The sequence below is a fragment of the Culex quinquefasciatus genome, chromosome 3, assembly GCF_015732765.1.
Source record: "Culex quinquefasciatus strain JHB chromosome 3, VPISU_Cqui_1.0_pri_paternal, whole genome shotgun sequence".
Classification (NCBI taxonomy): domain Eukaryota; kingdom Metazoa; phylum Arthropoda; class Insecta; order Diptera; family Culicidae; genus Culex; species Culex quinquefasciatus.
Window position 1 is genome coordinate 174,736,422 of NC_051863.1, and position 12,970 is coordinate 174,749,391.

Genomic DNA, 12,970 nt, shown 5'->3' on the forward strand with positions numbered 1-12,970 from the left:
TTGTACTCCAGGATTCTGAGTTCAGAAGCGAGTTTTGGGGAGGGGTCTGGAAATGTCTGGTTCTTTGATGAATAGTTGAACCATGACACAAGAATTGCTTTTACAGGAAACATTGCAAAAATAAAAAAATTGAAAATCAACAAATAAGAAAATTTTTTTTATGTAGCGAGTCTCAAATTTCATTTTTCCTGCTGAACTGAGTCTTCAAACCCTATATTTTCATAAAGCGCGAGCTCTTTATCACGAATTCGATTCACAGGGGAAATATAATCCAGACTGGATTATTCGATGTTACGATTACTCGAAGGTCTTCAAAGGAACATGGGATAGTCGTTTCAAACCCGAAAATTTTTCGTCAATTCGAGTTTGGCGACCCCAAAATATAAAAACCGTCAAATTCAAATCGAGATATCTAAAAATAGACACGGATAGACACGGAGATATTTTCAGGGAATGTAGTTGAAAGTGTGTACTTTCAGGTGCATTGTTCGGTTTTGCGCCAAAATGCGCAATTTTGAAAACATAGCAACTTGAAAATAGGCTCAAAATCACATAAAAATGGTTTTAACTCTTCAATAAAGGCTCAAAACATTTTGCTGTCTTCGGCAAAGATGTGTAATTTTATGTCATAAACAACTCTTCGGAACATAGTAGGCCGCTAAAATGCTAACATTTTGAGTTATCACCAAAAAAGTGCTTTTTTGAACCATTTTTGCAAAAATGGCGTATATCTCGAGTAGATTAAGAGCTACAAATTTGGTGCCTTCGACAAACTTTCATGAAATTTTCTCCTCTACAACTTTGCCCAAGACACCAAAGCCCTACAACGTCATCCAACACAGTTAGTTTTTGGTTGACACCCTGGAAGGTCGTCACCCTGTACGTCAATAACTTCAAAAGATAGCCCTTATGAAGTACAACAACTCTTCCGAAGACACCATTTGGCTAGGACGTAAATAAAGGAGTTATCAATTTATTCCACTTAATTTTGCCATTCCGAACACTGTGCAATGGGATGAAAATAATGGAATAGGGGAACAGAGGATTGAACAACAATCAAACTAGTTAATTATTGATTGAATAAATGATAATGATTTTTTTTGACAATTGTTTTTACCAAATTGATAAAATTCAAACCTGCAAAAAATCAAGGATTGTCTCACAAAGGGAAAAGGGAAATGAATTGTTCTTCGAGAATATTCAAAAAACATTGAATTTTCAATGGAATTACAAGTGCAATCAACTGAAATCAATTTTGCATGCCTTTCCCTGAGTTAAGAATAATTTTTCACATGTTTGGGTTTGTTAAAAAATCCCTTAAATTTTTTAAAATTTTTGATTTACATTACCACAAAAAAAGTTTTTTCTTCGTATTTTTTTTTGTTTCCGTCAAATCTTATATTTTTTGAAGACTAATGTTTGCAAAACAATTGAACTAGTGTAAAATGCATTTTAAAACACATTTTTTTTTATTCAAATGTTGAGATTATGGCTTGTTATTTCAATTTTTGTACTTTATTTTTTTTTGCTCCCCCCTCGACCCGAGCGAGAAAAACTTTTTTAAATATTTGCATCGACCTTATCCGATGTGAAATTTGGTCAAGGCCTTCGAATAATCGAGTCTGGACTGTATTTTACTTAAGAAATGCTTTAATTTGGCAATAAGATAAAAATAATTATTTCGATTTTTTTTTTGTTTAAGGGGTTACAAACATGTAGAAAATCACAAAATTTATTATTACAAAAAAATCACTAAATTCACTAAAAATATGATTTTTAATCACTACTGAAAGTTGCATGAAGATATTTCGTGACTGAACAGCGTAAGAGACGATTTAAGTTCACAATTTTGTCATGCGCAAAACGAACTGTCAAACTTTGTGAACGTTGTTTTACGGGTGCCACGATATTTCGAGATGGGATTGACCAAGTTGGCTGAAATTTTGGGTGGAGACTCCCAAGACATATCCCGTGTGCATGACGAAGCTTGATTTTAAATTTTTTTTCTTTTAAAACATTTACAAAAGTCAACCACTGACGATTTTTTATATGAAAAACACACAAATATTTTTATCATTTTTTTAAATTAAGTTTTTGAAAATCGGCCTTCGTCATGCACACAGGATCGGTTTAACGAGTCTTCACCAAAATTTTGAGCCGATTTGGTCAAAGCAGTGTTGAGATATCGTGGCACCCGTTTTTTGAAACTGCTAACTTAAAATAGCTATATCTCGGTAATGATACATCCAAATGTGTTCATATTTTTCTTTTAATAGATGAAAATGTTTATTTTAATGCCCTGCAAAAAGAATTAAAAAAAAGTTTGAATGTGTACTCATACCAACCTCGGACATTTGTGACTTTTTACATGTATGTAACCCCTTAAGAAATATTGAAATCGATTTATGTAATTTTATATCTCTTTTATTTATTTTTCTTATTTGTATCAACGCAGTAAAGTTCCTTTTATAAAAAATTATGGATTGACATGTAAACGCAAAAATCTTGATTTTCTCTGGAGATGTGTTCGTATTGATGCGATGTTATTATTGGGTAATTCTCTACCAACTCACACGAAATCGGGAAAAGTTGCCCCGACCCATCTTCGATTTGTGTGAAACTTTGTTCTAAGGGGTAACTTTTGTCCCTGATCACGATTCCGAGGTCCGTTTTTTGATATCTCGTGACGGAGGGGCGGTACGACCCCTTTCATTTTTGAACATGCGAAAAAAGAGGTGTTTTTCAATAATTTGCAGCCTGAAACGGTGATGAGATAGAAATTTGGTGTCAAAGGGACTTTTATGTAAAATTAGACGCTAGATTTGATGGCATACTCAGAATTCCGAAAAAACGTATTTTTCATCGAAAAAAACACTAAAAAAGTTTTGAAAATTCTCCCGTTTTCCGTTACTCGACTGTAAAATTTTTTGGAACATGTCATTTTATGGGAAATTTAATGTACTTTTCGAATCTACATTGACCCAGAAGGGTCATTTTTTCATTAAGAATAAAAATTTTCATTTTAAAATTTCGTGTTTTTTCTAACTTTGCAGGGTTATTTTTTAGAGTGTAACAATGTGTAACGATGCTATGCTTAAACCCGACAGTAAAAAAATGCAATGAAAAAAAAATTTTTTTTTTGTGACTCGATTATCCGAAGTCAATTTTTCCGAGTCATTGGATAATTGAATTTGGACTGTATAAAATTACTAAAAATGAATAAAACAAAAATATAAAACAAATGAAAAAAAAATCAAGCCTCTTGAACAATTCAGCATTCGTTTGGGTGCTGAAAAGTTAAAAAAATAATAACTATTCAACTCGTTGCAAAACTTGAAGTTCCTACCTTAAAAGCCTGTAGCCTGTCAGTCCCGTTCGCATTGTGACCTTCCAACCTCAGTTCAAATCTGGCAGGTGAACTCCGGAAAGGGTCGTGCGTCCTGTTCCGTCACACCACACCTCGCGCCACCTTCAACTCGTCAAGAAATTTTCGCTCGCCGCCGGAAAGTTCGCGTGCGCGATCAATCAAGTTGCGTTTGGCTTTCACTTTGGCAAAAAGTTCCCCCAACCGTCCTTATCGCTCTCGGGGAGGTGTCCCGTCGAGCCGTTTGTTTACAGTTTCTGACATTGACCTCATCGTGAGGTTCCCTCGTCGCCGCGACACACCTGTGCCATCGATCTTTAACGACCTCTTTCGAGGCAATTTAGAACAAATTTGCGATGAGGGCACCGTAATTAGTTTGCACACAGTTTTTACGACTTTTGCAAACACGATAACTTGAAAGGAACGGCAACACAGATATCGGTCACGACGAAGTAAGATTTATTGCTTTCGCTTCAACAAAGTTGAAAAGGACTACGACGGCTACAACGGATTGGGCTGCCGAGATTGTCCTAGTTGTGTGGTCATTATACGAGAGAGTGACCCATTAGTGGCAGGAAGTAGGTTTGGGGAATGGGTCGTGTTTTCATGGTTTAGGGAGGCAATAAATGTTGGCTCAATAAATTAGAGTAGTTCAAATATTCTTGCGATCGAACGTTAAATATTGCTCACTTGATCAATCACTAACAATCAACCATCGTCGCCGCACCAAGGTTAATGGGAAAACCAATTTTCCAACTTCTTCAATGCCACTCGTCAGCAAGTTGCCCATCATCATCATCTCCGATGTTCGACCGTCCGACACCGGAAACGAACTGACCTGTTGTGGCTTGTGCACCTCGCACGGCAACGGCACAAGAGACCACGGTGAAGACGACTCACGCGATCAGCTGTGCAAGCACATTTATTTTCCAGCAAAAAAAAAAAATCATCAGCGAAAATAAGCCCCCGTTGCATATTACGAAATCGGACCACCGGGCATTGGCAATATCTTGAATGCTTCTTCTGCTGCGTCTTCTTCGACGAGACGTACACCGAAAACACTTGACTTGCTTGAATTAAATCGGTTCAAGCCCTGGCTGAGCCAAGACTTAATTGAAAACATCGTTTAACAAATAAATATTCATTATGCACACGCATCGAAAAAAAAAATTAAACCCTACATTTTTCGAGGGGCACTCTTCGGACCCGAAAACATTATACGCGGTTCTGTGTGTGTGTGTGCATTTTTCCAAACATTTTGGAGGTGAAGTAAGTGGAGTTTAACGACGACGACCATGACGTCTATAACTCGACTGCGAACATCAAGTATTCTTGAGGGTACTCGATGGACAGCTCCAAAACTGTACATGAGCGATGGGTTGTTGCTGTGGGTAACGACAATCTCAAAATTGTAGAAATTTGTAGATTTAAACATTTTCTTACGCTTGCTTCGCTAGATATTTTTCAATTCAAAATTTTAATAATTTTGTTATCAAATAATTAAGAACGAGTCCATTTAACATCGACCTCACCAATCTACCTGGAATTTTCAAGGGTTGTTTGGACATATGTAACTTGCATCTAGGCCAAATATGAGCACTCTAGGGCAATGGAGAGTGGGGCAAATCGGGACAAAAAGTTTGAAGGTTTAAAAACCTCAAAAGTTTTGGAAAAGGGGAGTTTATGGCATTATTAAAAATAAGGAAATAAACCTACAAAAATTGCTAAGAGAACAACCATATATAAGAAGGAAACTGTAAGATTTCAACAATTATGTTGGTTAGGATGAGAAGGAAGGAAAATTTAAAAAATATCACACTTGAATTTCAAGTTTTGCACTTTTTTTATTCTAATCGATGATTTATTGGAATTTGTAAACCAAAATGAAAAATACGAATTAAATATATTCAAAACGGTATGAAATCATACTGAGCTTGATAGAAAATTTTATAATTACCTCAAGAAGCAGTATTCATTAAATTTAGAAAAGTATCAAAAGTTAGTTCATTATAATTATGAAAACACTAATAAAAAAGATTGTTGAAATATTCAAAGTGTCATGCTTTTGTCAATAAAAGTTAGTTTGAAACGGGAAATGGGCTGCATTAACGGATTCTCTAGACAATTTTACACTAAGATCAGCCAAAACTAGCATCTAGGTTAAGTGTTATTGAACTAAAATAAATAATATCTTTAGATGTATATGCATTTTCAGTAAAACAATTTCTCGGTAACTTTCTAATCTTGCCACAAAACGCAGTTTGGTGACACAATACAATTGACAATTGATATTTTAATGAAAAAAAAAACAATTTCTATTGAATTTTGATCAAACTTGGAACCTTTACTTCCTCATTCTAAAATGTATATAAATTTTATTAAACATTTATTCTTAAAAACAACACACTACTACCTAAAAAAATCCCACATTCAAGTAGTACATGCGCCACAATAAACGGATAAACGTACAAAGGGTCATCCTTATGCTAAATTTGCCAAACTTTCCTGAAAAAAAAAACATTCAAAAATTCACGGTTGAGTTTTTGGGGTTAAAACAACAACTGGCCATAAAAACCTTTTTCTTAAAATTATGGTGCCCGCAGAATACATGCAAACCTCTTATTTATTTTTTTTTGTCTGCTCAACAACTTTGTAGAACAATATTACACTTTAAAAAGTAGCCCGGCAAAGTTACGAAAAATACGTAACTTTAAAATGAATCTTCATGTTCTAAATATAAATTGACCTCTCAAAGTTATTGCAGATTCGAAAGGTATATTAAATTTACTAAAATTGTTGTGTATCTCGATTTTTGACAGTCGAGTAACAGCAAATGTCATTATTGTGTTATACTACCGTTCTACGCATTATTGTCCCATGTCCAAAAAGTGCAACTTAGCAAAACGCAATTGAAAATTATCGAACGCTCTTATTTTTAATCCTCTTACTACATAAAACTAAGCTTTGTATTCCGTGAAACAAAATATTTGGTGGGAAAATTAGCGTAGAAGTAAAACGATGGGATACACAAGCTTGGTGATGTTTTTAATAAGTTTCCGAACTAAGTACCAGACGTTATGGGTTTTTTTTCGAAAAGTTTGACGTATACTTTTTCTACCCTCTTAACAAGGATTGAACATCAGAATCGTTCCAAAATTATATGGGACAATTATGCGTAGAACTGCAGTATATGTCTGTGGATCTTACCGAACAAGTATTTTTTCAGTTGAGAATATCTTAAAATGTGAGCAATGGAGGACTATCAGGGAATAATTTTAATATTTAGTTAATTGTTACATTTAAATATCCTAAAACTATTTATATTTAAATTATATAATTAATTATTATTATTTAAAAATTTTATTAGATACTTATTTACTCGTTAGCAAAACTACAACATTTTGCGCAGTATATCGATCCGAGTCGTTCAGCATGAACTCATTAGATCTCTTCAACAAGTGTTTCTGTTGGCGTCACCCTTCTAGTGTGCATACAAGGTTGAAGAGGTCTTCCACTGTATCTCTCTTTGGAGTGTGTACCTACTTGTACATCTTCCTACCCAGTAGACACACTGACTTGCTATACGGACGCTTGCCCTCCAAAAGTGCCTGTGGGACTGGGTGGCGGCGCGCTCTCTCCAAAGTATTCTTCAACGCGCGCGTGAAAGATGAGCTGCTGCTGCCCGTTTTACGTAATCCGACCTTCTCAGCGTGGGGCCAACTTCTCGTCCCGTGGTGTCACTTGAAGCTGGCCCCAAAAAGGTGCCACCTCCCTATTGACCCCTTTCCAACTCGATTAGGCTACTGGAACGCTTCGGGAAGAAGTTGTTAAGCAAACAGTGTCTTGTAAATGAGTTCATCAACTCTTCAACAGTCGTCGAAACGTATCGGCTTTGATGTTTACCCTGTTGAAACCTCAAAAGTCCGTTGATCCCAACCCAGCACCAGCAAAGCACTTCCCAGAACTTTCGATTATGATCACTTCCTTTTCGAGGCAAGATCCATTTCCCAAAATTAGCTCCACCCGTCAGGTATGGAGGCACCATCATCGTTTGATTCGTTCAACCTTTTTTTATCATTTTCGGATGGTTCGCTGAACCGTACAATCAGAGGGGCGATACGCGAAGCAGGAACATTCTGGGAAGAAGGAGGCCGCTTCTGGCCGCTGTGGCGGAACTTGGGGAATGCTTATCATTGCTTCAGCATATATTTCTATGTTTTTTTGCGCTTTCATTTCGGTGGCTGCCGATGTGATGTTTTGGATGGTTTTCTCAGTTTTAATGATATAGCCAATTTGAAGAGAATTTGCTCACTCTCAGTTTTTCTTTCCCTATTGCTCTGTTTTCTCGCCGTTGAAGCCATGGCAGTGATGTAGAATTTAATTCAATCGTTCATATTAATAAACTATTTTTTTTTCTTTTTTTCAGGTAATTATCAACGTTTTTAAACAATCAACATATAAGAAGCTTGAAGGATAAGTATTGCTAGATTATAGTAACACAAAAAATACTATAACTTGAAATGAAATAACTTGGGAAGGTCAGTTTTTGATATTGTGAGAAGATCGAAATATGTTATTGGGATGATCGGATTAGTTGTTAAAATAACAAAAATCAATAACAAAGATTTGTTTGAAGAATAACTTAAATTGTTATTATGTTGTTATTGCAATAACAAACTAATAACACAGAAGGAATCATCGAGGAATAACAAGATTTGTTATTTTGTGCGGAGAGGTGGAGCAGCATAATAACAAAAAATGTTATTGAACTGGTATGTCTCCATAACAAAAAAACGTTATTGTTTTGGTTTATTTGTAATTAGCAAATAAACCTGCAGTTGGCATAACTCCTCTGTACTAGTCAGGGCTGCAGAGTCGGGTACCTCCAAGCGACCTTGAATCCGTACTTTGAAGACAACTCCGACTCTGGATGCAGGATATGACGTCAATGACGGCTTCAGCTCTCCAAAAATACCCGACTTCAGAGATTCCGACTCCAAGTAAAAGTTGCTGAAAATTTGCTGAATCCGATGCAGTCTCCGATGTCTCACTCCAGCTCGAGCTTCAACGTCAGCTCCGACTTCCTGGCTCTGTGAAAATAATAACAGTTTTTGTTATTCACACTTCAAAAATTCTCAATGAATAAATCAATTCCGTTAGGGAATATAACAAAATTAAAAAAAATGAACTCTCAAATGTTAATTTTATCAGATTAATTTTAGCTTGAAACCCCATTTCATGGTGAAACAAATGGCCCCGATGAAATTGGTCAAAATTATTTCATAGTTTTAGCCAATTTCAGTAAAATCCCTTAGGGGGTATATCAAATAATTAAAAAAAATCAACTTTCAAAATTTCAACTTTTTAGAATAATTTTCGCTTAAGGACCCCATTTCATGGCCAAAATAATGACCCCGACGAAATTAGACAAAATTATCCCAAAGATCTAAACATATTTAACAAAAGAAAAAATAATAACAGATTGTGTTATGGACACTTAGAAACTTTTCCATTTGTGCGATTTATGGTAATTTTATTTCTAAGTCAGTATACCGAACGAATAACAAATTTTGTTATTAGGAGAGTTTTTGAAATGTATAACATTTCCTCTTATTGGCGTGTTATTAAACATTTTCAATATAATATCACTTCAATACCAAATTTTGTTATTTTATCAGAAACTGTTATTATTTTTCTTCTTGAAATTGAACTTCAGGATAAAATAATAACACTTTTTGTTATTTTAACAGGATTTGTTATTGAAATATTATTAATTTTGTTATTACCGTCTGCCCGGGTTTAGCAATTCACTGTTATTTTCTTTCATGTAGTATTTTTAAATTCCACTGAACTGAACTTTTCGAAAACTTTTACCTATTAGTGCTTAAAACTTGAAAACGGTGCACTTTATCAAAAAATGTTTTAAATCATTTCCGATTGCAAATTTGATTTTGCATCTAAAAATGATGTTTGTTTGAAATTTTTAGGATAAAAAAAAGCAAAAATTCATCTCTCGGATACTAGTTTTTGCACCATCCTAAACTCTAGCGTAAAAGATTCCTTTTTTAGTCCCCTAAAACATATAACTTTTCCTCGAAAATTATAAATATACGTATTTAGCAATTAAGCAATAATGAAATCAACTAAAAAGTCGGATTTTTTTGCACCTTTTTTTTCCTAAAAACCCTTATCATAATCATAATCATTAAACTTTGTCGGAGACACCAAAACAATCAGAAAATCTCATCTCATGTAACAGATTTTGAAATGTTTACGTACCCATTTTGTATGACGACTTGTATGGAAGAACTATTGTTGCAAAATTGCTTGCATAGGAAATGTAAGAACAAAGTTTCAATAAAAAAAACCTGAAATAATTTGCAAAAATGTAAAGAATTACTCATAATTTAACAAGTAACGAACCACTCAATTTGAACATGGTGTCGCCGGACTAGAATTTGTTGTTAAAAATGAGAAAAAACCATCCTCAGAAACCTTCGGATAATCGAACTTCGGACAATCGGTTGTTCAATTTCAAAATTGATTTGAGAAAAAATGTATCAATAACAGCATTGGAAACATCATTAATGGTAAGAAAATCCAAATCTAACTGATTAACTGAAAAAACCAGAAACGATTGCTGAATCGTCATGAAAAAATTACAAAACAAAAATACTATAAATTGTGAGCAAAACAAACAAACATTTCTTTTGCTAAAATTTCAATTGTTTTGAATCAATTTTACTGATATTTCAGTAATTCATCTGCAAATGAAACAAATATCCATTACCTGTGAATTCAATTAATTACAAATTACTGAATTATTTACTAAAATTTCATTTGATTAAAATTCTGCCAAACTTTATTTAATTTTGGGGGAAACAAATTTGACAAATAAAAAGTTATATCCTGAAAATTCAAAATATTCTATCGATGAAAATTGGGATTTTCAAAAAAGAATTATCTCCCCATATAACAAACCATGCGTGGAGGCGCGTAGTGGCTCAGACAAATTTTAATTGTTTGTGAATAAGTCTGATTATTGCTCAAATTTCAAAATGTGTAGATATATGACCATTATAATTTTATTTTTTTTAAAAATTTTAACCAATATTTTGCAACTCTGCATTCCTCTCTTACCGGTCTTTTCAACCACAAAATTCTCGAACCATCATTTCTTATGCTCTCGCAGCATAAAACCCACACCACAGCAGCTGCCGTTTCCAATCAAACATCGAACAAGAGAAGAAGATCCCGAGAGAGAGAGAGCGCGAGCGAGAGAAGTTATGCTCGTCGTGCAAAAAGCACATGTTGCTCGCTCCAAGTCCCAGCATTTGCTCTTCGACTCGGCACTTCAGTCCAATTCGCAAACTCGGTTCGGTCGGTCGACTTTCTCTACTCTTCTTCGTGCGTGGAAAGGAAACAGCCAGCCAGCCTGTGCAGTGTCTGTGTATTAGTTTGTAAATATCCTGACGCAGGAAAATACTATAAATTTTTACTACGGCAGTGACTAACAGGAGTGTGCCAGTGTGTGTGTGCGTGCTCGTCCCCACCCTCGCTTTCCCCAAGCCAGTTTTTGGGGGTGGTTTAAAGGAAAAAGGAGTTTCCCCCCCAAGAGGAAGAAAAAAGGCGAAAGTGCGTTTGTTTGAATCAGTTTACCTTAATCTTTGAACTAATCTATTTCTTTAAATCTTAGACTGCAATTCTAGATTGCAGCGTGTTTTGTGTCCGTCTTTTAAATAGTTTTTAAAGTATATTTTATCAAAATTCAAAGGGAGCACTCCAGCAAAGGAAAGATTGTTGTTGCACATCTGTGTCGAAAAGTTCTTCAAGAAGATCTTCACACAAATACACAAAGACACGTACTGCTGGCGACAGATTGTTGGAATTTCGCTGCACACATTACACACAGACACCAATTATAGTTAGTTATACCATAGATTAGACATCACTGATAGACAGAGAGGAAAAAAGAGGGCCAGCACAGGAAATTCCGCACAGGAGTGAAGTGCACACGAGAGCAAATTGGGAAAAATAAAAAAAGAAGCAAATATGAGTAGTGTATGTGTCTCTGGTTTTACCTGATGGTGTCCTTTTTTTGTGCAAATTTTCCTGTTCTGTTGCATCCCCGAAGAAGAGACAACGAAAACGGCAAAGTTGTTCTCGTTTCCCTGTGGCCTTAATTTCTGTAGATTTATTCTTTGTTTTACTTTCGTTAACGTACATACATATAGTTAAGAGTTTGTATGTGATGACGAAGAAATGCAGCGACAAAAGAGAATGAAAGTGCATGTGATCCTTTTTTGTTGCGTTCTTCTTGCTCTATCACCGAGGTTTTTGTGGCACCGGGAGTGGAAAAAAGCGCTAGTGTTGGTACATTGTTTGCTAGTTGGGGCTAGTGCTGATGACTGCATCGACGATGGACGCCGCATCGGGAGGACAACTTTTGCAGTCTGGTTAAGAGTGTTTGCCGCTTTTTTGGGTCCAAAGCAGAGACAGTTTCAAAGTTTCCAGAATTCCTAAAACTGACCCAATTTTGGACCTATTAGGACCAAAATAGGGACATCATCTCATTACGTAGTGGTGCTCCAAATGGTCATTCTGCTGGATACGTGCGGAAATGTGCCAGTCCTTGAAAGCTGGCTTGCATTTGGCCGGGATGTGCCTGCTGCAGCTGGAACGAGCCAACATTGTATAGTCCACAACACTTTGTACTGCGTATGGCTCTGGACCGGATGACTAACTCTTTGGAAAAGCTCGATCGATAATGCAGATTTCAAGGCCTTTGATGTTTCTAAATGAGTTTGTATTGTCCGGTGTGACATTCGTGTTATATATGATTTGATTATTTTTTTAATATAAAGATTGCTTTTTTCCCTGAACAAATTTTGAAAGCTTGAAGATTATTTCAAAAACACTTTTCAAGTTTGACTTCTCCAATATCTACAAATCCCTACCTCGATCAATCCGAATGCAGAACATTATTGGTGGGACCCTTAACTATGAATTGAAGTTAAAATTTTGGCAATCTGAAAGCGTTTTTTGAATGTTTTAGAGCTAAATAAGATATTTTGTATGAAAACTAGAATTTTTCAGTAAATCGCAAATCGCGAGTTCTAAACGATTTTATTTTTTTTCGATTTTTTCGTTTGTTTCGTTTTATGACAACATTGTTCCTGAAGCACCCTATTGTTAATTTTTGTTTCTTATTTGATTTGGAAAGCACAACGTATGGCGAGTTTATCTTTCAGTTCATTTTAAAAAAATGGGATTTTTTTCTTGATGTTGATGTTTTTACCAATGACTTGCACTTATTATGAATTATAATTCATCATAAGTATTTTTAAAAGATAGCAATAAATAAGTCTTATTCAAGTGGGGCAAGTGTACCCTTCTAAAAAAATCAAATCGTTCTGAAATATATTTTTTAGGGAAAAAAAGTACGTGAAACTTGAAATGAATTGAAATAGAAACAAATGTGTTACACACACATCATCATTATTATAAATAAAAATCTTTTTATTTTCTAAATAATGGGATCATTTGAAAAACCTAATAATTATTAGTAAAGCATTGCACCAAATAAACTCAGTGCAATAATGCTAT

At 35.1% G+C, this 12,970-nt stretch overlaps 1 protein-coding gene across 3 annotated transcripts in view; it reads left to right on the forward strand.

The window, feature by feature from the left end:
- LOC6047858 (coronin-1A) overlaps positions 1-12,970 on the forward strand; it is a 77,522-nt gene that overhangs the window by 44,468 nt on the left and 20,084 nt on the right. Inside the window, exons 1-2 of one of the 3 annotated variants that reach the window (XM_038260494.1) lie at positions 10,955-10,999; positions 11,139-11,425. The exons of the other annotated variants lie outside the window; for them this stretch is intronic. Coding sequence (XP_038116422.1) covers positions 11,417-11,425 — 9 coding nt within the window. The 5' untranslated portion in view covers positions 10,955-10,999; positions 11,139-11,416. Of the gene's footprint in view, positions 1-10,954; positions 11,000-11,138; positions 11,426-12,970 lie in introns of those variants that run through there. 3 annotated transcript variants of the gene reach the window in all.